Source organism: Crocuta crocuta, unplaced genomic scaffold (assembly GCF_008692635.1).
Source record: "Crocuta crocuta isolate KB4526 unplaced genomic scaffold, BGI_CrCroc_1.0 scaffold303, whole genome shotgun sequence".
In the NCBI taxonomy this organism is placed as follows: Eukaryota; Metazoa; Chordata; class Mammalia; order Carnivora; family Hyaenidae; genus Crocuta; species Crocuta crocuta.
The window spans coordinates 1,925,150-1,948,091 of record NW_027528276.1 but is presented as its reverse complement, the minus strand read 5'-3'; the positions used below and the strand labels follow the sequence as shown (position 1 = coordinate 1,948,091).

The 22,942-nt window shown below is 54.2% G+C and overlaps 1 protein-coding gene across 1 annotated transcript in view; it reads left to right on the top strand.

The window, feature by feature from the left end:
• GRIK3 (glutamate ionotropic receptor kainate type subunit 3) overlaps positions 1-22,942 on the top strand; it is a 230,191-nt gene that overhangs the window by 187,861 nt on the left and 19,388 nt on the right. The window contains exons 10-11 of the mRNA XM_077753181.1: positions 3,835-4,038; positions 19,155-19,378. Of these exons, the coding sequence (XP_077609307.1) occupies positions 3,835-4,038; positions 19,155-19,378 (428 nt within the window). The remainder of the gene's footprint in view (positions 1-3,834; positions 4,039-19,154; positions 19,379-22,942) is intronic.

Sequence of the window (22,942 nt, the reverse complement as noted above, 5' to 3'; positions counted from 1 at the left end):
GGCCTTTCCAGTCCCTGAGGTCAAAACTGAAGCAGCAAGAGCCTGGAAGCCTGCCCCCTCCCGCCCCCTCCCTGCCTGGCCCCGGCTTCTGTTCTGGTTCTGCTCTTCCGCGGGCTCATGAAACATTCATCCGCCGAAACCTCAGCTCACACACCAAGAAAGCACACCCGACTTGCTCCTGGGGCCCCTGCCTTTGAAGGTTCAGGGTTCTTTGGGCTGCCGGAGAAAGCCGCGGTGTTGACGTGCCTGTGGGTACGTGTGTGGGTGTGGGGCTGGACAAGCTACACATGGGTGTCTGGATACACAGCAGTGGGTGTATTTGTGCCATGTGCACACCGGCCCACGTAGGACTCCCGGGCAGGTCCCAGGCCAGGAACCACTTGCTGAGTGGGGGGAGGACTCCTAATGCTCTGTCCTAGTTCTAACAGGAGGGAATGGGGGAGGGGGGAGCTTGGATCGAGGGCCTTCAGCCTCTGTGTCTGAGCAGGACTAGGCGGACAGGGCATCGCGAGTGGGGTGTCAGTGCCGGTGGCCTCGTGCACACGTGTGTATGCTTATACGGGTGTGTGTTGATACTGTCGATGTCAGATACCGGGNCCCTTCCTGCTGGGGAAAAAACTGACCTCAAGGCCCGGCTCTCACGTCGGTATAAGCGATCACGGAGAAACCAGACCAAGCGAGCCCCGGCAATGAAAAGTCGGAAGAGGTTATTTTTCCGGACCCCTGTTTCCTGTGACTTGTTGAAGAGAAATATTACCCCGCTCCTACGGCTGTTCTCCCAAAGCAATAGGAGAGCGTGAAGTTATGAAATTGAGGGCACCTTCACTGAGCAATCGATTAGCAGCCGAGAGAGCTTGTGAATTGGCTGTCTGGACATTTCCAGTAATAAATTGTGAAATAGTCCATGAATAAGTAGTTGGCGGAGTTCAGAATTACCCCCTAGGAAATGTTGCTGGTCTGGAGACACATTACTAAGGCGAGCACCATTTTAATGCTCTGGGCTTTGGCTGTTAAATATGTATGCCATCCGCAAAGCACTTCCCGAAATTAATGGCATTTTACAGCTGCTCCGAAGGCAGCGTATTTATATGGAGATGTATAGATTCTGGGGCTGTGGTGGCTTCACAAATGAAGTGCTAATTTTAGAGAATAGGCCCAGGGAGGGGCGTAGAGGGAGGGTCAGGAAGTGAGCTATCTCAGGGACCTTTCCCCCCAAATGGCTTTCTGTTGCCAGCTATGAGGTTTAACCTTTGCTGACCTTGGGCATGATCTCTAGGCTGGAAAGGGCACTCCAATAACAGGCTGCCCAGCACACAGAAAGAAGGGAACGATATTAATAAAAATAAATAAATAAGTCACATTGGCAACTTATATTTGCCAGGCCCCGTTGTAAGTGCTTTTCACAGATTGACTCACTTATCCTCACAACTACCCTCTCTGGTAGGTTCTATTATTATCCCAATTTAACAAAGGAGGTAGATTGTGCCCAGGAATCAGTGTGTGGTTGGCAATTCCTCCTGGGGGAGATGGTACCTCTCTCCAGTTCTTTCCTTGAGCTAAGATCAGGGCCACCAGGTACAGTGGTGCACGTTGTTCACTGCCCAAGAATGTCCGAGCCAAGGGAGAGGTTAGGACTGAAACTCCCGCCCCCAGGCCCTGCTCACTAAGCCCTGTGCCAGGGTTCGGGCAGCCCCTTCCCAGAGACGGATTTGCACAACCACAGTGAGTGCCCAAGCCAAAGCGCCCTTCTCTCCAAGTAGCCCCAGGACCTTCCCTGCCCCCGCCTGGGCTCTCTTCTCCAACCTTGTGAACTGCCTGCTTGGTTGCAGGGTGGGGATGGGAGGCACGGAGATGCAGCATCGAGTCTAGCTGAGGGATCCAGTGTTCCACCCAGTTTGGCTGTGAGGTGGCTTTCTCAGAGTCCCTGGAGAGCCAGGAACCCCTCGGAGCTCCCCACACCCCACCCCGTCCTTTCTGTGAGGCATCCTGAAGGACTGTCTAGAGTAAATGAGTCCTGGGGTGGGGTGGGATTTTGAAAGGTAGCAGTACTGGGGAGCCAGGAGCAGAGAATCGAGGCCACCTGCCACCACGGGACCCGGGTAAGAGGCTGCCGGTGGGTTTATGCTCCAGAGGACCTCCAGAGAGGGTGTTCTCTGGGGCCTTCATTGCTCACCCTGTCCCAGGGGCCCACAGTGTCAAAGGAAGAGCCACACTGGTTGACAGGACAGTAAAACGCCTCCATAATTGGGCGTGTGTTTCTTGTGAGCATGTGCACATGGGATTACCTGTACACAGGTACCCTGTCAGCCACTGTGTCACCTAGAACTAAAGACCTGAGACATTCTGACATGGGGGTGGGGATGCTGAGGTGGCTTTAGGGAGGGTTAAGGCCCAGCAAGAGGCTGAGGAGCTACAGGCGTGCAGGACTGGAACTAGCCTCTATTGGACTGCAGTTCAATTGCTGTGTGACCTTAAGCAACTCACTGACCTTCTCTGAGCCTCAGTTTCCTCATCTATTGAATGGGGGTAACGTCACCTGTCTCGCAAGCCTGTGAGGCCTGCCTCAAACCACCCATGAGAGTTTAAGGCAGTGTCTGGTGCATAGTAGGAGCTCAGTAAACGTTGAGTTTGCTGACAGGTGGCTTGTCCACCGCAGCCTGGTGACAGGGATTTGTCAGTGAAGCTGGTGGACGGAGCCAGCGGAAACAGACTTGTGTGTTGACCTGGACTTCGAGACAGTGCTGTGGGCCTGGGTTTTGCCGCATCAGAGCCCACAGTTCCTCGCTCCCTGGACCTCAGACTGGACAAGGTCAATAGCTATTTTCCACTGTCTGTCCTGTCTCTTCTAGTTCTCTGCGGGGCAGTGAGGGGTTTGTTTCTAAATGAGAAATCAGACTGAGCTGTGCCCTATTCTAAGCCCCTCACTGGCTCCCCATCGCCTGGCAGAGAAGGGGCCTGACAAGGGACAGTGGGACCTGTGCTCCATGAGCTACCTTCCGGGGTCCCCGTGCCCACCAGGGAGAGGCACCTTGTGGCTCAGCGCCTCTCGCACAGCGAGGCGGATCAGAGCTTGCACTCTGGGGCCACACCAGTCTGAGTTCATACCCAGTCTGTGCCAGCAGGTGAGCTCTCACCCTGTCCTGGTGAGCTCACTCACTACATCTGTGAAATGGGATTGTTGGTCCCTACCCACCCCCCACCCTTCACCCGAAAGGGTGAAGCCAGGGTTCACAGAGGCAGTGCCACCTGCTGTCTGCCGAGCACTCCCTTGCTGGGCTGCGTGCTAGGCTCTCACAGGCACTATCGTGTTTGTTGATTTACGCCTGGTGCGTCCACGTACAGATGCAGGCTCTCATGGTTATTGGCAATCACTCACCTGGCAAATCTCGTGCTGGAGGCTGAGATCCTCTGAAGGAGGGAGAGGTATGGGGGGGGGGGCGTGAGAATGTGTTTGGGGGAGAAGTCAGGGAGGATGCTGGACAGAGAGCCTCGAGCAGCAGGGTTCTTGCCTCTGAGCAGACAGCAGAATCCCCTGGAGGGAAGCTTCTTAAAANCCATGGATGGTACGGCAGAGAGCGTGGGAATCAGAATCAGATCGTCATGAGTTCAAATGCCTGTTCCACCGCCTACTAGCTCTGCAACGGGTGGACAATTAATCCACTTCGAGCCAGCGACTACTAGAAGGTGCCCATTTGTGAGCTGGCTGACTTAACAGGCCGTTCTTCTAAGTCCCCCTCCCCCAAAGGCTTCTTAGATGCACAAGCAATTTCCAGCCTGAGCTCCCCAGCAACCCACTCAGCCTTGATCAGCCCCCTCTCCCATCCGTCCCTGCAGGAGGAGCCCTTTGTCATGTTCCGCAAGTCCGACCGGACCCTGTTTGGGAATGACCGCTTTGAGGGCTACTGCATCGACCTGCTGAAGGAGCTGGCCCACATCCTCGGCTTCTCCTACGAGATCCGGCTGGTGGAGGACGGCAAGTACGGGGCACAGGACGACAAGGGCCAGTGGAACGGCATGATCAAGGAGCTCATCGACCATGTAAGCGGGAGGGGAGCGTCAGGGGACTGGGGACCCCCCGGGAGGCCTGGCCAAGTCCGTGCGCATCAGGGTGGGGCATTCTAGCAGGAGGGAGAGGAGATGGAGACAAAGGCTGTGACCTTGGGGAGCACCTGACTTCCTTGGGCCTGCCTTGCTCACGCACCCCGGGGCCCAGACGTTGCTTTGCACAAACGCACTGCCTCCCGTCTGACTAAGCCCTCCCCACTGGTGACTTCGGTGAGCTCACTCTGGAGGGGTTCCTCAGCTCCCCGCTGCCTCCCGCTCCCCTGAGAGTGACCAGAGAATGCCCCAGCCGTGTAGGCCAGGTGCCCATGCAAAACACCTCACCACACTCTAGGGCACAGAGCCAGGTGCCTGAACAGCTCCGGGCCCAGTGGGGGGCAGGTGGCGCGAGGAACTGACGGCTGTGTGAAGGGACAGGCAAGGGCCAGCTGGGCGGTTCTGTGCCTGAGTGGGGAGAGGACCCAGGTAAGCAGACAGGTGGCACTTTGGGGCAAAGGAGCAGCTGGTGGGAGGGACGTGGGGTTCATGGGACACTGGCATGAAGAAAGAAGCCACAGTGGAGGGCCACCACAGCGGTGGAGGGGAGTGAGTCAGGGGCCCTGGGTTCGAGTGCTGCTTCTCACTCATCCGTTGTGTGAGCGGGGGCAGGTCAGGGGACCTCTGTAAGTGGTTTCCTCATCTGTCAAATGGGCAGATTACCCCTCGTAGGATTATTGTGATACTGGATGGGAAGTACTAGGCACGGGGCGCGGCCCTGGGTATAAGGAGAAGGCTTGTAGAGGCCGTAAGTGAGGAGCCCAGGCTGCAGTCCGATCGACTGAGGTGCAGAGCCCCCCACTTTACCACCTGACAGATGGGTGGGTGGGAAAGTTCATCAACCTCACTGAGTCTCAGTGTCTCTACTTCTAAAACAAAAGTCCCAGCTACCAAAGCTCCTATTTGTTGTAGGAATTCAGTGAGGAGCCCTTTGCCTAGGTTCACACGTAATTAACACTGCTGGCCTTCCAGCCCCGGGGCCCTCAGCTGTCCAGAGGTGTTAGTTGTCAAGGACCTGCTAAGGTATGCAAAGACCTAACCTATGCCAGACCCCTTCTATCCCTTCTCTCAGTTCTCCTTGCAACAAGCCCCGTGAGGTAGGTACGGTTATCACCACCCATTTTACAGATGAGGAAGCTGAGGCAGAGAGAAGGGAGGACCCATGGGCTGGGATTTCAAAGCAGCAGAATCTTTGGAGGCCCTTTGCTTTCTGAAGCCCTGGGCTCTAACCGTCTTTGGCAGGAGCCAGGGCAGAGCGGTAGGCTCATGCAGTAGATCTTTGCATGAAAAGTACCAGTGACCGGGATAATTGTCACTTTGCCTCTCTGGGTGGGAGGAGGCAACAGCAGCGCTTTCTGCTCAGCCTCCTCTGCCCCTGCTGAAAGGGGCTGCCCTGCTGGGACCTTGGAGATTGAAAGGGAGGGAGCTGGAACTCAGAGTGTGAAGACTTCAGAAGAGCTTTACCTCGACATCATTTCCTAGGTCCAAGGAGACCGGGGCTCCCGTGGAAGCTGGTAGGAGAGGCGAATGGTAAAGAGCATGAACTTGGGCTGATCTTAATTCCCACTCTGGCACTTACTGGCTGTGTGCCCCCAACAAGTTTCTTGGCCTCTCTATTCTCAGTCTCCCTATCTGTGAAATGGGAATGATATTAATAGAATCAGCCCCATAGGTTGTTGGGAGGGCTAAGTTCGCCCGTGTGCATTATGTATTCGGCACCATGTCAGTACCTGCTGAGGTTTTCGTCTTTATCATTATGGTTATTCCTTCGAAGCGGGGGAGGGGACTTCAGGAAATACCTCTACATCCCCGAGCTCCAGTTTCTAATTCTACGGCCAGAATTCTAATACCTGCCCTGCGTTCTTCCCAGCATGTTGAGTGGCTGGGAGGAGACAGCTGGTAGGGAAGCACTCCTAGATTGTGGAATTCAGTATAAACGGAAGGGAGTGGTGTTGTCACCATTATTAGTAATAACTATAATTATAATGGAAATTAGTCAGCAGGCCCCAGAGGCATCTCCATTTATCAGCACCCTCCCCTCCTGCTTTGTCAGTGGGACTCTGGACTGTGGGGCCCCTGGTGGGTTTGAAGCCTGTCATTTGCAGAGACAGGCAGGGCTGGGGGGGAAGAGGGGGTCACACGGAGAGCGGAGGCCACATGTGGAAGTGAGCTGGGGCTGAGGCCACTCTTGTCAGCCACAGCATCTCCGGCGTCCAGAGCTAGAAGAGCATTTGCAAGGGGGCGGACCAGAAGAACCCAGCAGCAGCTCGACCTCTGTCCGCTGACCCTCAGCCGGGGAAAAGAGGGGGCCTCGCCTGCGGCCTCCGTGCAGCCCAGTATCCATCAAGGCGCGGGCCCCGACGGGACATGCAGGGGACCTTGTTAAACCCGATTCCCTAGAATTGATGAGCCTATTAATCCTACTTGGTGCCATTTTTAATAACATCATAACCATTTATTAGTGTCGTCAGATAATTAGTCTTCTCGCTAGCTCATAGATAGCGTGGTAAAGGCTTGGCAATATTATTACTTTCTTATTAGGGATCTGAACGTAGACGTAAAAGTGATGAATGCTCACCTTTGCAAGAATCTGGCCCTCGAGGCCCATTTGGAGGCCCTAGGTGGAACCTCTGACCGGTGAGACTTAAGTCCTTCTCCGACACTCTGCTCACCTCTGTCCCATGCCACATGGCCTTCCAGGGAGCCGGGGTTACAGAGGAAGATGGGCATGTGCAGGGGTAACCCCTCCTGCTGACACACTCCTCTCCCCTGCCCCCGCCCCCTCCCACAGTACAAGCCACAGACACGACCGGACAGAACTGTGATTTCTCCATCACCCCAGCTCTCCCAGACTGTCACTCTCTCCAGTTTTACTGCCCGCTGTCTGTCATTTCCTCTTTCTTGAAGGTCTTCGGCTCCCATCTATGCCTTACTGTACTCCCACAAGTTTTAATGACTCTGGAATCCAACAGAGGTGACTTCACATTCTGAGTCTAGCACGTGTTCAACCTCTCTGGCCTCCGTTTCCACACCTGTGAAATGGGAATAATAAAAAAGCCTTTTCCCCAGAGTGTATAGGAAGATTTAATGAGATACAGCACAAAGCTGCTTAGCAGAGTGCCTGGCTCTCCATAAATGGGCCAGCCCCTGGGACCTGTCCTGCTTGTCAGCGTTCTCCACAGGGACAGCCCTGCTGTCCAAAATGTGCACGTAGTGGCAGAGCCCACCTCTCAGCTGTGGTCATCCTGGTGGGCCACAGTGATCCGGGATCTAATAGCCTCTGGATCCAAATAGTCTCAGGAAACCGACTCACATTAATTAGACTCACAGGGAACTGAGGCACCCACAAAGGCATTGGCCCCTTACTTCGCTTGGGGCATTGACCTTTCCTGACATCTGCCACCATCCAGGGCTTCTCTCCTGGCACCTGGTGTCCAGGATCGTGCTGGAGAGTGGAAACAGGGCTCTCACAGTGTGGAGAGTCTGAATCCAGGAAGAGAGGCTGCTAATGGAGAAAGGGGCAAGAGACGGGTCTTGAAGAGTCTTGAGGGCTAAATGGAGGGATTTGATTTCTATCCTGAGAGCCACAGGGCACAGCTGGAAGATGTAGAGCCTGGGTCACATGAGGTTGGTACTGGAGGAAAGTGAGTGCTGCTAGAGTGAACTCGAGCCCGTCTGGAGGCTCTCGCTGGGACTGGGGTGAAGGAGAGCATGGTGGCGGAAAAGGAGGGAGGTGGGCGGCACAGGGTGGAGATGAGGAGGTAGAATCGAGAAGATTGGTGAATGGCTGGATGAAGGAGGTGAGGGACAGGGAAGAACTTAGCACAAGGGCAAGGTGTGAATTTCTAGCTGGGAAGGTGGCCGTGTCATCCCCAAATGAAGAGCCGCCTGGCAAAATAGAGGACCGGGGGGAGGTACAGAGATCGTTCTGGGATTGGGGTCCCGGTAGGTGGCTGGCCAGATGGCTGGGCCCTTAGAGGGAAGAGTGGGGCGGGAGGCTAAGATTTGGGGGTCATCAGCACAGCCTCGTGGCATGGTGGGGAGCTCAGGAGACAGTCAGAGGCGGGACCGCTGGGGAGAGGAGAAAGGGGCCCCTGGGCAGGGCCTAAACTGCAGCAACGTGTAAGGAGAGAGGAAAAGGAGGGTCCACAAGACGCCCAAGGTGCCCGACAGGAAGGAGGAAGACCAGGGGAGCATGGGTGACAGAGGCCAAAGGCGGAGAGGCTACCAGAAAAGCATGGGCACAGGGTCACAAGTGGAAGGAAGGGAGGGCAAAAGAGAGGAATGAACAGCACCCCTGAGTTGGCACAACTGAGATCTCCTGCAGGTGCAGGATGGGCCCCAGCGCGGGCCTCCTGAGTGCTTGCAGCCTGGCCTCCTACGCACTCTTCTCAGAGACCCAGAAGTCCTGTCCCTGCTGCTTCTCTAAGCCCCAGAATCAGAGGGGGTGGGTGAGGCAGAGAGGAAGCAGGAGACTGGCCTAACGGGAATGCATACATGCCCTCCAAGCCACAGGAAGCCATTGGTTCTCTTCAAGTCCTTCCATCTCACTATAGCAGATAAGGGATTTCCCTGGCTCGTGGATGGGGCTGGACCCAGGGTGGGGAATAGAAGGAGATGGAGACAAGGAGCAGTCATGGGTAGCCCTGGCTGTCATCGCTGCCCTTGTGAAAGAAGTAGCACCTCCCAGATAGCCCCTGAGCCTCCCCAAAATGCTGAACGCAGAGCAAAGAGGACGGCACAGCTTCAAGGGCCCACTTGCCCCTCCCTGACCCTTCTTCCGGACCTCAAGTGCCTGATGACCTGCTCTTGGCCACTGCCGAGCACCTGGCGTGGGCTGGGCCACACGGAGCAGGCGTTGACAGATGAGCACGTGGACTTGCACGCCTTCCCCAGAGATGTGGCGATGGGGCCATCACCACTGAGCTTCCCATCTTGTCCAAGTGGAGGGTCAGATGTCAAGCATGGCTGTGACCCCATCGCCCACTGTGTCCCCTGCCTTCCAGCCAATAACCAGCTCTTAGCTCTGGCTTGCGTGCACTGGTGTCAGAAGGGGCCCCAGACCCCTGTTTGTGTGGCCAGGAGGGACTCTACCACACCACCTCCTTGAGACTGGCCAGCAAGGCATGCTGGGAGCTCACCTGAGGCAGGTGGGATCCCAGATGGGACAGGATAGTTGAGAGCAGGGGATTCCCTGATAGAATACAAAGGTGGACTCTTATCGTGGCAGCCGGGGTTGCCCAGAGCAATGACGGAGGGGCTCTGGGGAAGCTCGGGATCCACCTGAAGACGAGCAGGGGAGCGGGAGAGGGAGGCAGAAAGCTCCCAGGCCACACTGAAGCCTGGCGGGAGGTCAGTGTCCAGACAGCCGGGTGCCAAGAGCAGTCAAGGCACAGGTCGCCAGGGTGAGGGGGGATTGGAAGGAAACAGAGCTCAGAGGGAGCAATAGGAACATACTAGACCCCCTGCTGAGGGTCACCTGCTCCTTCATTCATTCCACAAAACTTTATGAGACAGAGTCTCAGCCGGACTGCTGGAGAGCACAACCTGCGACAGAGGCTTAGATGCCACTACTTAGTCCCGGGCTGCGCTGCCAGGGAGAGAACGAGGTGCGGCAGTGGAGCAAGAGCAGGACAGCCAATACGAAGGCTCATCGCTGAGCCGATCAGCGCAGAGCGTGGCCAGTCTGTGAATCGGCACCCTAGAAAGGCCTTACACGGTGTGTCGAAGGGAGAAGGGAGAAGGGGGAACAGCTTTCCCCACAGGCTCCAGCCTTGCATGCATTTCCGGGCCTGGCGCACCGGGCACGGGGACCTGTCAGGACCCAGAATCAGCGTCTACAGTGGGCAGGTGAGATGCCTTGAGCTTGCGCCTGCAGGAGGTTGGTCAGGGCCAGAGTGCCTGACCTGGTGCTCGAACCTAGCACCTATGATGATCCCAGACCGGGGGCGGTGACTAGAGATAGGGGAGCAGCCGTGGTAGACGTACATGATCCTTGCCGTCCCCCCCCACCCGGACCTTGGGGAACAGACAATGAGTCCGCCCAAGCTAAATTCCATTAAAATTTCAAACATCTTCACTCTCAGCAGGAGGCCGGCCTTGTGGTCACGCAGAGCATGGGGCAGGGGGCTTCTCTTAGAGGTGGGAACGGAGGTGTGGTGCATCCCCCGTAGTGTACCACCAAGCGGGAAACACCTACAGAGCCATCCTAAAAGACAGACACAGGACAGCCTTGGCTGGGAGGTGGGAATCAGGCCCCTCTCGCAGGCCTGGGAGAGGCACAGACTTCATCTCTCACTGTCAGGCGCCCCGCAGCTCCAGAGGCCTGTGTGTGAAGCGTGGGTACATGACCCCTCCGTCTACATGGGAATTTTCTAGCACCTGCCCGCGTCTCTTTAGATATATGTGCGTTTCCCCAGGCTAGTAGTGGCCACAGTGCTGATGGAGTGTGGCGGCTGGCTGGTGGGACATCGGATATCCCCTGTGACTCTGTGTTCCCCTCTGAAAACTGCAGTGTGTCAGGCCCTGGGAAAGTGCTTCCTGATGACCTTTTCTATACCTCCAAGTGGATCCATCCAGTGTTCCCCTTGATCAGTAGTTCTGTTATTTAATTGATGAAGTTAAGCCCCATGCTAGTGCTGAGGCTACAGCAGTGAACAGAGCAGACAGGCTCCCTTCTGCCTGCCTCTGATCTCACATTCTAGTGCAAGAAGCAGATAGTCACACGTGGACGGAGGAATCGGTGTGACCGTTCAGCCTGGACACGTGTCCTGAGAGAGAAGTGTGTCCAGGTAAAAACGCCAGGGCCTGGGCTGAGAGCCCTTTGGCTTGGAAACCACTGGGCAGTGGCCACTGGTCCATCCAGAAAACCCTGGAGGAAGGTCGTAGAGACTTGGGAGAGGTAGGGGCGGCTCCTGAAACGCCTTCCCTGTCCCCTTGGCCAGCAGCCTGCAGAGAAATCCGGTGGGTGGGTGGGGAGGCTGGGTCATTTCCGGCTCCCTGGCGCACGACAGAAGGTGGGAGGTGGCATACAGAGGGTGAGTGAAGGAGGACACGGATTTGGGAAGGTGTCTCCCAATAGGGACGCTGAACCCCTGCACTGCAGTCCCCACCCTCCAGGCGGGCTGGCCGGCACATCAGGAAGATCTGGTCTCAGACACCCCACCATCGCCCCACTGTGTCCCATCTTCTTCCCAGCCAAGGAACAGATCTGGACTCTGACCCATATACATTGGACCCAACCCCCGTGTACAAGGCCAGGGAAGGCTCTGCCCCAGCCCTCTCCGCTCTGGCCCTCCCCAAGCCCGGCCCAGGGCACTTGAAAGCTAGGACTGCTGGGAGTTCACCTGGGGGCGGGCCAGAGCCCTGCGTAGAGCACGGCAGGCTGGGGGTGGGGGAAACAGATGAACTGAAAGGGTGGACCCTCCCCAGGGCGACAAGGCAGCCCAGGGCAATGACTAGGAAGGGATGTGGAGCTGAGATGTCACTAGGACCTACCGGAGACGGGCCCTGAGGACAGGGGAGGGCTTTCCATGAATAGGCAGAAGTAAGGGGCCCATCAAGGGCCAGGGCCAGGGAGCAGGGTCCTCACTCTGGAGGAAGACAGGCAAGGGGGCAGGATCCGGGCAGACTGGCATGGGTCATGTGGCTTCAGGGAGAGAGGAGGTGCTGATTAGGGAAACCGAGGCCAGAGCTCAGCCCCTTAGGCTGTGGTAAGGGTTGGTGAGGTCCCGCGGGGATACTTTGTTGCTCAGTCTTGCCAGAGAACTTTCCTGAACCTCTTAGTGCCAGGCTTTGTGCTAACCTGGGAGATACATCAGTTGAGTCCCTGCTCTCCTGGAACTTATATACGGGCAGATGAGCGAGGTATGAAGTGCTGACTCTCAAATACAAATTTAGTTGTGCTAAGGGCAGCATGGTTTCCCCTCTATTCCAGTGTGTGGGTTGTTGAGGCTGTGGGTTGTCAGGTTAATGTCCAGGGCTGTTCAAAGAACACTGTTTTTTTGAGCTTAGAATTTGGCAGTCATCAGCAAGACATGCTTGCTGGGTGACTCTTCTCCACATCCACAATCGCTCAGTCCCAGAACCGCTACCGACTGCGGGCTTTGAGCCAGGCACCGTGCTAGGTGTGGGGCCCTCTGTGCTGGAAGGACACAGGCTCAGGCCCTGCTCCCATGAGCTTCTATGGCCCAGTAGGGGGGAGATCCCCCAGTTCCTCTACACCCCAACTGTGAGCAGTGCTAGGAGCGAAAATACTTGGTGCCATGAGAGGAATTCCCAGGAGACCTGACATCATCTGAGGGTTTTGTGAATGTGATATTTGAGCTGAGATCTGAAGGAGAGGTAGACATGAGCAAGACAAAGAGCTTGTGGAGGAAGAAGTTCCAGGTAGAAAAATGCACAGGTGCAAAAGTCCTGGGGTGAGAGAGAGTGCATGGGTTCGGTGGGGAGAGGTCTGAAAGAAGCCAGTAGAAAGCAAACAAGGGGACATCAGGTAAGGAAAGGCTGGAGAGGCAGGTGGGGGCCAGGTCCACACTTTCCAACTCTGTAGCCACCAGGCACTGGGGTTATTTAAATTGAAACTTAAGTTAATGAAAATTAATTTTCAAAATTCTTGCATTCAAAATTAATTAAATAAACGTATAAATTCAGTTCCTTGGTTACACAAGCCACATTTCAAGATCTTGGCCACATGTGGCTAGTGGTTACCATATTGGACGATGCAAATGTAGAACATTCCCACCGTTGCAGGAGATTTTCTTAGACAGAAAGTTCTCTTAAGTCATGAAAGGCTTAAGGAGTCCCTGATAAGAATTTTTTTTATCCTAAGGACCAGAGGGAAGTCTCATCCTATGTTAAGCAGGATTGGGAGCAGGGAAATTCTAGCTGGAGAAACATCACTTTGAGAAAAGCATGGAAGGTGAATTCCATGGATACTACATACATGGGCAGAGAGCCAACAGACAGAGCCCTGGGGGAAAGTCCTTACAGGAGTGAGACTGGTTTCCTTGGGTGGCTGTGGAAGGATCTGGAAGGATGTGGGGCTGAAGCTACATGTTCCTGTAGCCGTAGGACTCAGAAGCCCGATTAGCCGATGTGAAGTATATCCTGGGGAGACCCAGTGTCAGCCATGTATGGTCAGGAGCCAGAGTCAAGTTCTTGGCTCTGGAAATGGAACCCGGGTTCAGGACAGAGCAGGGCAGGCCCAGCCATAGAGGCTGCTCATCTGAATGGGGGGTGGAGGGAGCTCCGTGCATCCTGCGCAGGATCTAAGTGGCAGGTGTAGGAGTGACCCAGGGCTGTCACAGCAAATGGCCACGATCTAGGTGGCTTAAAACAATGGGAATTTATTCTGTCTGAGTTCTGAAGGCCAGAAATCAGAAGTCAAGCTGTTGGTGGTATCAGTCCATTTTTTTTTTAATTAAAAAAAATATTTATTGTTTTTGAGAGAGAAAGAGACAGAGTGCAATATGGGGAGGAGCAGAGAGAGAGGGAGACACAGAATCTGAAGCAGGCTCCAGGCTCCGAGCTGTCAGCACAGAGCCTGATGCGGGGCTCAAACCCACGAACCATGAGATCATGACCTTAGCCGAACACTTAGCCAACTGAGCCACCCAGGCACCCCGGAATTGGTCCCTTTTGAGGGAAAATGTGTTCCGCGCCTCCCCACTGGCTCCCAGGGTGGCCGGCCATCCTTGGTGTTCCTTGGCTGGAAGCTGCATCACTCCAGTCTCTGCCTGCGTTGTCCCAGGGCCTTTTCTGTGTCCCTGTGTGTCCTCCCCTCTTATAAGAATGCCAGGCATTGGATTTAGAGCTCACCCTAACCTGGTATTGACTTCACCTTAACTTGATTCCTTCTGCAAAGACCCTGTTTCCGGAGCTTCCAAGTCGGTGCGCACGTGGAGATATGGGGTGAATGGTGAGAGAGAGAGAGAAAGACAGAGAGAGACAGAGAGAGGAAGTGGAAGTGGGAGCACCCTGCCCCTTCCCCCATACCTTGCCCCGTGCATCTCTTTCATTCAGCTGTTCCTGAGTTCTATGCTTTTCTAATGGCTGCTGAGCTAAGTGGCTAAACCATTTACATTCCCACCAACAGCCTAGGGGAGATCCAATTGCTCTGCATCCTCATCACCACGTGGTATTATCAATATATATATAATAACCTATATACACATATATTATATATATAGGCTATTCTGATATTATGGGAATTTCAAACCACCTGAGGAGTGTTGCAGGGAACATCTGAACTATTGTGGTGCATAGTCCAGATGAACACGGGCTCCAGCGGGAGCCCTTCCACGATGAGCATCCCCCATACCACAGGCTCAGGAATGGCTGTTGAGCACGCCGATGAATTTAGGGGCACCCAGCAGGAGCCAGAAGCAGATCTTTGGGGGAAGCAAACATGCCCACTGAAGTTAAGAGTATGCCCTTTCTTTGCACAGCCCCAGACTCTCTCTCAGCAATCTGTCTGATGCTGTTTAATCTCAGTGGCAGTAATAAAATACTGTTTTGCAGGGGTCGGGGGAGGAGAGCCTATTCCCAAGTAAGATCACATTCACAGGTACCAGGGATTAGGACTTGAACGTATTCAGAGGGCCTGCAACTCAACCCACTACATATGACTTACATGGAAGTGCGGTAAAACATTGGGGTTGGAGGTCATGGCGAACTGGGTCCAGGTCCTGGCTTGGCCATTCACCAGCTTGGAAGGCAGCTGTGCTCACTGCTGTGCCACCCACACCACCTGTCACTCAAATAAGTAGAGCTTGAACAAATCTAGCCTGACTGAGCCACAGTACCCTCATCGAGAATGTGGTGATAACATTTACTGCCACGTGGGGCTGCTGGGAGCATCGTATATGGCCGTACAGTGTATGTAGCCTGCTTTGTAACGCTTGGCGTGTAGGAATCACCCATGAATGACAGTGGTTCTTACTGTTTTAACTGTAGCAGGTCACCATGCGAGCAACAAGACACCCTGGGGGACCCCAACCAAGAGGCAGAGCACAGAGGTGGGGAATCTGATGGGACCATATGGGAACGCAAGTAGGCAGGTGCCAACAGGGACACCAGACGCACATAGCAAGCTGGGGCTCAGGGGGCAGATCTTTCCCCGGGGAGGACCCCTGGCTTAAGAGAAGGCTGATCAGTAATAAGTTGCCAGATGTGGGACCATGGTCACAAGTCTATTCTTGGAACCAGGTTTCCTTGGTTTCCCTTTCTGGTACAAGGCGCGTATTCAGCCAGCAGCCAAGAGGGCTGGATGCTAAGGGCCAAACTACAGAGCTGTTGCTGGTTAAGTCATTCTTGCCTTTAGTTCTGGTTGTTGGAAACATGGTAGAGCAAATGGTGCCAAGTGGCCGCATACAAGTATGGCGTAGAGTAGGAGAGGCTGGAACCAGGTAGATCCTGACAGATTCTTGGTAAGTGGAAAACTGTTCATGAGGATGACGTAATGTCCAGGAAGGGGTGTCCGGCCCATTTTAGAGGTACAGAAAAGGTATGGAAAGGTCCTCAAGGCAGAGGGGACCAACAGATCACTCGTAAGACCAATGAATGTGCTGGACAAGTCAGGTTTGGTTTGGTCAAGGACATGATTACTGCGGATGTGAGACAGCCAAGGCCTTGGACCTTCTGAGAGCCTCAGTTTCCCTCCATAAGAAATTGAGGTTGGGATCGATGTTTCTGAAGGTCTCCCATCCAGCTCTGATAGCCTACGATTTTATAAACCATCCTTGAAGAAAACTGGCACAAGTGGGAAGAACCTGCCAGAGTTGGGCCTCTCATTCTGAGTAATGAACTGAAACAGCAGAGGCTTGACGTCTGTTCAAGTCTTTCAAGGGAAGCTGGACAAAATAATGCCTTTTTTCAGAGAATCGTAACCAACGGTGAAATGTAGTGTTTCCTGCCTAAACCAAAATCAAAGTGGAGAACACCAGCTTTCCTGAAGCCCAAGGGAGAACACACATCAAAACCCCCCTTGAAGAAAGGCAGGTTGACCAGCTGACTCACTGCTGTAAGCACAGAATGCCACGGACATCCGCCTCCCAGCATGCAAGAGCCGGAGGATAGGAGGCTGGTGGGAAGATACTGAAGGTTCCGTGATCCCCAGTCATTGGCCCTTTAATCCAACTCACCATCAAAGCCAAAGGAAGATTGGCACCATTGACTTTGAGGTTCTTCTCAACAACCCACTCCAAGCCTCAGAAGCCATTCCCAGAGACCAGGTCCAAATAAACACTGATGATGATGTTGGAATCAGAGCAGAGCCTCTCAAAGCACTGTGCTTAGAAGGGACGGAGCCAGGGCAAGCCAAGTTCTAGAATCAAAAGCCCACTATACCCCTGTCATGCCAACATCATACAGGATCCTAGAACTCAGGACTGAAAGGAACCTTCCAGGGTGTCCCACCATGGCCCCCACCCCTCTGAGTCCTAGCAACATCCCCCAGCAGGGGCTTGCTGGACCAGAAGCCCTATAAGAGCAGGATCTGGGTCTCCTGCTCAGCCCTGCATCCCAGACTGGAGCATAGTAGGTCTTTAAAAAAAATTTTTTTTAATGTTTATTTATTTTTGAGAGAAAGAGAGAAAGCATGCGAGCAGGAGAGGGACAGACAGAGAGAGAGGGAGTCACAGAATCAGAAGCAGGCTCCAGGCTCTGAGCTGTCAGCACAGAGCCCGACGCAGGGCTCAAACTCACGAAGCATGAGATCATGACCTGAGCCGAAGTCGGATGCTTAACCGACTGAGCCACCCAGGCGCTCCCACCTAATGCATTTTCTTACAGATCTGGAACATAGTAGGTCTTCAGAAGACACACAGTACTCCCTCTGCACCTTCCCTGATAGTTCTCTCCTTTTGTTGCCTTCCTTTGTACACACCCTGAACTGACCAGGGCTCCAGGGAGCCACTCTGCATTCCATCTTCCTCTGCCTTCAGAGCTAGACAAGTTCCAACTCACACATTCAGACATTTACAAAAGGAAGTTCCCAGTACGAAAAGTCCTTTGTATTAGGCTTCTCCCTGTCTGTCCCAGGTTCTAAGGTGCACCGAGCCCTTGGGCTCCAAATGTCAATAATTGGCTGAGGGGGCTGCCAGTAAAAGAAAAAGCATGGGGGTTGCAATGTCAGGGTTGTGTGTTTGCCAGTGCCCTCTGCCCCTAGCCTGGGGCATCTGTAGTCTTTTACAAGCTGGGGTTCTACCCAGATCAGCCTTCCCCTTGTTGAAGTCTGATTTCAACTTGGTTGTTGGCTCCTATTCTAGGACTGGTGAAGTCAGAGTTAGTGTTAACAGTTACCATTGAGTAAACAATTTGATTAACGTGCATCTCCCCTGCTAGATTGTAAGCCCAAAACCATGTCTGTTTGGCTGAGCTCTGTATCCCTAGTGCTTATTGGAGCTCATAAAATGAATGAATGAGTGAGTAAATGAATGAATGAATGAATGAATGAATGAATGAATGAATGAATGATTCTGGACCACGCCAGTGGGTGGCCACCTAGAGACATTGCCTTGGAAAGGGATCTCCCGGGGTGCCCAGGTGGCTCAGTCAATTGAGCGTCCGACTTTGGCTCAGGTCATGATCTCATGGTTCATGGGTTTTAGCCCCGTGTCGGGCTCTGTACTGACAGCTCAGAGCCTGGCGCCTGTCTTCGGATTCTGTGTCTCCCTCTTTCTCTGACCCTCCCCTGCTCATGCTGTCTCTCTCTCTCTCTCAAAAAATAAATAAAACATTTAAAAAAAAAAAAAAAGGAAAGGGATCTCCGAAGTAGCCACCCCATTTTTGTTAAAGCGTCTTTAGTGCTAGCCTTTAGAACCCAAGCGCTCTCTCTGTTCTGCTCACACCTGAGATGGGGAAATGATAGCTTGGTTCATGTTCTGATATGTAAATAGCCACAGGAGCCCTCCCAGAAGAAAACACGATTCATTAACAAGCATCATAGAGGCTGAGATGGGGCTTGAGAACAGACAAACAAAGCAGTAGGTCAGCTACAGTCCCAACTGCACTTAGGAACTCACAGGTCAATAGGCAGATAAGACAAAAAGTGGCATGGCCACACATCCTGTGTTCAACCTCAGCAGGTTAGGACCTTCCCATGGGGCAGAGCAAGCTTCATGGGAGTTTAGAATTGGAGGCTGTTGGGGAGAGCTTCTTGGAGGAGGCAGCCTGGGCAAAGAAATGTGGTAGGTGGTGAGAGTTAGACAACAGGGAGAGAGCATTCTCAGTAGGGCACAGCGTATGCAAAGCATGGAGGTGATAAAGGGAATATGGTCATCAGGAAGCCCTTAAATGAGTCTCTACAGGCAGGAGAGCAGTGGGGTGGAGACTGGGAAGGTGGGAATGAGGGATTATAGATTTTTAATCAGGAAAAGCTCAGACCAAAGAGACAGACCTTTAATTATTACCCTCATTAAAATTGTGGCCAGCTAAAATTGACCAAGGTAGGAACATTCCTAGCCTTCCCCACCCCCTTCCTTTCTTCCTCTGCTTTGCCCTGCTCCCTCCCCTCCCCTACTGAAGAGGGCTCCGGACTCCTCTCTCCTTCCAAGGAGGGTATATTAAGAGGGCAGTCAAGAAGGGGTGAGGAGAGGAAAACAGATTCAAATAAGGTTTGTTGTGGATTCTGTGTCCTCCTCATGATGTTTGAAAGTCACAAATAAAGAATAGGAGCTATTTTTAAATGTTTGTGGATGGCTGAACTATATTTACTTGACAAAGCACCATTTTGAGAATGAACCCCCATGGGTTACAGCTTTAATAGGGCTCTGTTCTCTGCATGTCAATACCACTGTCCTCTTCCTCAAGGCCAAGAGCTCTTGGAGAACGGGGGTCAAGTTTAACTCATCGTTGTCTCCCCAGGATGCCGGGCATGGCCTGGCTCAGGAGAAAGGCTAGTAAAAGTTGAAACCGCAGAGTGGTCAAGTGACCCAAGGCTCAGACGACGGACTCCATTTCACTCCCTTACCCTCCCTCCTCTGGGAAGAGGTGTCTGTCCCCTGCTAGTCAGAGGCTATGCCCTCACGTCTGTCCGTGTGTGTCTCTCGTTGCAGAAGGCAGATCTGGCCGTGGCCCCCCTGACCATCACCCATGTCCGCGAGAAGGCCATAGACTTCTCCAAGCCCTTCATGACGCTCGGCGTGAGCATCCTCTATCGAAAGCCCAACGGCACCAACCCCAGCGTCTTCTCTTTCCTCAATCCGCTGTCCCCAGACATCTGGATGTACGTGCTCCTCGCCTACCTGGGTGTCAGCTGTGTCCTCTTTGTCATTGCCAGGTAAGGCTAGTGCCTCGGCCCAAGCCCTGGCCCAAGGTTGGGGGTTGAGAGAGACAGGCTGATCCCTACATCCTCAGTCCTTCACACAGAAGGCCCACGTGTAGGCCATTGCCGTGCCTGCTCTTCTGTCCGTTGCTGAGGTTCAGATCCCTTTATATCCTTCAAGGAACATTCCATAGCCCCCCAAGTTTGACTCCCCCAGGCCTTGCCCTAGTCTGTGTCCACAACTGAGAGGCAGCTGTGAATGGGTTAAGCCATGACCCAGAGCTGCAGTGCCCGGGCTAGGCACCCAGTACGACAGACTTAGGTGCGCTGGACCATCCAGCGACGGCAAGTGGACTGAAATTTGGGAAACAGCCTGCGTCCTCCCGGGCCACATAGCGGGAAGCATAGTGCCACCTAAATCCACACGTGCGCACGTGTGAAAGCTTGGCCCGGACACACCTAACCTGTCTGTCACACCTGTTAGCGACTCCCTTGCACCTTCGGTTGTTCGAATGAAATAGACCTAGTACTTGCTTGCTGGTGGTTGGTGGGAGGAGGTCAGTAGGGGGCAGGTTCAGCTCGCTGTTTACTGAGCACCCGGTGTTTGCCATGCACCATGCTCTGTGCTTTATAGCCATTGTGTTCTGTGATTGTGTCAGCCCGCCGTGAAGGGGAGACCTCTGAGGCTCACAGAGGTCCCGTGCTCACCAAGCCCATCCTAGCAGTGAGGGACACATCTGGCACGTGAACTCGGGTCACCTGGTGTTTTATGTGTGACCCACATCTCTGGCCACCTGGACGTTTGTCCTTCGCCCCTGCCCCCAGGTGGCAGCTCTGGGCCCTCTGCCCCCTCCTTCCAGGCTCCAGTCCCAGCCCCTGCCCTGGTTCTTTTTTCTCTAAATCCTAACAAGGTGCGAAGAGGGACTTCTCTGGAGAGGCAATTTGAGATCCAAGGACTTCGCATCTTGGCCCTTTTCTTTTCCCTCTCTGGAATCTTCTTTGAAAGCCTTGCCCCCACCCAGCTCCCTTTCGCTCCCTCCTCCCGCACAGAGAAAGACCAAAGGGAAGGATGTGAGGGATGAAGCGGTCCTGCCTTGGAAGCCCTGGGCTGCCAGCTGGCCGCCGCCGCCCGCCCGGCCGCCCAGCCCGCCGCCCAGAGGCCTTCAGCACGCCTCTTTCTCTAATGGCCTAACAAGCCTTTGAAAACAAGAGGCACTCTCCAGAGCTCTTACTGTAATTCTAGCGGCTCCAGCCCACTCTCGGCTCCCCTCCCCCTGCAGAACAGTTTCCCCGGCACCCCTTCTGCCCGTTCCGTGTGCGGCCGGTCCCTCTCCAGCCCCTGGCCTTTCAGCCTGCTTTTCACCACCTGCCTCCCGGCCAGGAAGGAAGGGACCCCCCTTCCTAAGGTTAGGCTGGGGCGACTTCCCGGAAGAGGTGGGATTTCTGCAGCTGCTGGAATGACACAGGACATCTGAGGGGGCAAGAAAGGGACAAGGGACCTGGCCACAGAGCCACGAGCAGTGTCGTAGTACAGTTGGCACATTACGGAACACACAGGGCACACCCATACCGTCTGATCCTTTAAAAGGTCTGGGGGAGGCGGGGGTGGGTATAATCATCCCCACTTTGTGGAAGTCACAAAAGGGGTTCAGTGAGGCTAAGTCAGCACCTCAGGTCAGAAAGATTTTTCTTGCAGAGTCGGTTCCGGAGCAAGGCCTGTCGATTTGAAGTCAGGTGGCCCCTGTGGGGCCAGGCAGGAAGCGAGAGGGAATGAAGGAGGGATGGGGAGAGACCGAAGCAGACACCCTCCTGGGAAGGGCAGCCGCTCTGGGCTCCAGCAGACGCCCTGGGCAGGAATAGGGGCCAGGGGGGCAGATTCATGGTTTTTAGAGAGACATTCAGATTTTTTAAGTGACACCTCATGACTTTTTTTAATGTCTATTTATTTGGGGGGGAGGGGTAGAGAGAGAGGAAGACACAGAATCTGAAGCAGGCTCCAGGCTCCGAGCTGTCGGCACAGAGCCCGACGTGGGGCTCGAACTCAGGAGCCGCGAGATCACAACCTGAGCCGAAGTCGGACGCTTAACCGACTGAGCCACCCAGGCGCCCCATCGTGACTTTTCTGTATAGCGACTAACTTGAATTTTTTACAGCACTGTCAGGGTCAAGCACAGCACATCCATAGGGTAGAGATGGCTCTCTGTCCCCCTCCACGTGGCCTGTGGCCTCTGGACTGCTCCATGCTGGCTGCAGGAGAGCTGGACATGGCCGCCCCAGAGGTGGGGACTGTGAAGTTGGGTCAGGTCCCCAGGCCCACTTCAGGGCAGCTCCGGTGTGTCGCACAGCTGTCCGTCTTGCACAGGGGCCTGGCCTGGCCCGTGTCTGCCCAGCACCAGGGGTCCAGGCATTAACCACAGCCCTTGCCTGCCATCACAGCGTTCGGCTTTATGCCCGGGGAGGTGGAAAGGACAAAGGAAAGAGGGAGCGTGCATTCTCACGAAGAACAGGGTGTGTTCAAGGGAAGAGGTGGTCCGGCCACAGTCTGTGTTCTGTCGACACCTCCATAGGCTGGACTTCAGCCTCCCCCCTGGATGGAGACGAGAATCTATGACATTCTGCTAGCTCTTACCATGCATAAGACTGGCACAATCCTTAGTGGCAGCAAGCTGTTAATCCTATGCCCCGTCGTTAATTCTGGGGGCGCCTTCCTACTGTCCGGCGTCCGGCCCGCTCCTGTTCTCTCCTATGGCCCTGGGGTTAGAATCTGGGCCCTCCAGCCCACTGAGCACAGGGGCGCCGTCACCTGACTGTTCCAAACCACCTCCCCATCTGTGAAATGGGCACCCATTACACTGTCAACCCCAAAGGGTAGTGAGGAGCCCTGCCTAATCTAGTAACCAAAAAGCCCGTTCTAGAGCCAGAGGGTTTTATGATGAGAAGCAGTTCCATCCCTGGGAATCCGTCCTGTTGAAAGTCACCACTGAGCCCCACTTTATGGTCCCCCCAAATCCAGAAAGGCTCCTCAGCAAATCTAGAAAGCATGTCCCCAGAGGATAGGCACCCGTGGAGGTCTCCTCCAGAGTGTTCCTTCCAGCAGAGTGTGCGACAGTGGGAGGCGCACAGGCCCAGCGCCGTCAGGAGAGGGGTGGTTAAAAGCAGCTATGAAGCTAAATGCCTAAACAGGCATTTAGGCAGATCCAGAAGAACTGATCCGGGAAGAGGCTGGTGACTTATTAAGTGAAAAATTCGAATTTTAGGGAGTGCTGTGGTATGATCTGTGTGTGTTTAAAAAGTCTCAGAGGAGGGGCGCCTGGGTGGCTTAGTCGGTTAAGCGTCCGACTTTCGCTTAGGTCATGATCTCGCGGTTCGTGGGTTCGAGCCCCGCGTCGGGCTCTGTGCTGACTGCCAGCTCAGAGCCTGGAGCCTGTTTCAGTCTGTGACTCCCTCTCTCTCTGACCCTCCCCTGCTCATGCTGTCTCTCTCTCTCTCTCTCTCCTAGAAATAAATAAAAAAAACATTAAAAAAATAAAATAAAATAAAAAGTCTCAGAGGAACCGTGCATGTGTGGGTATGTGTGTG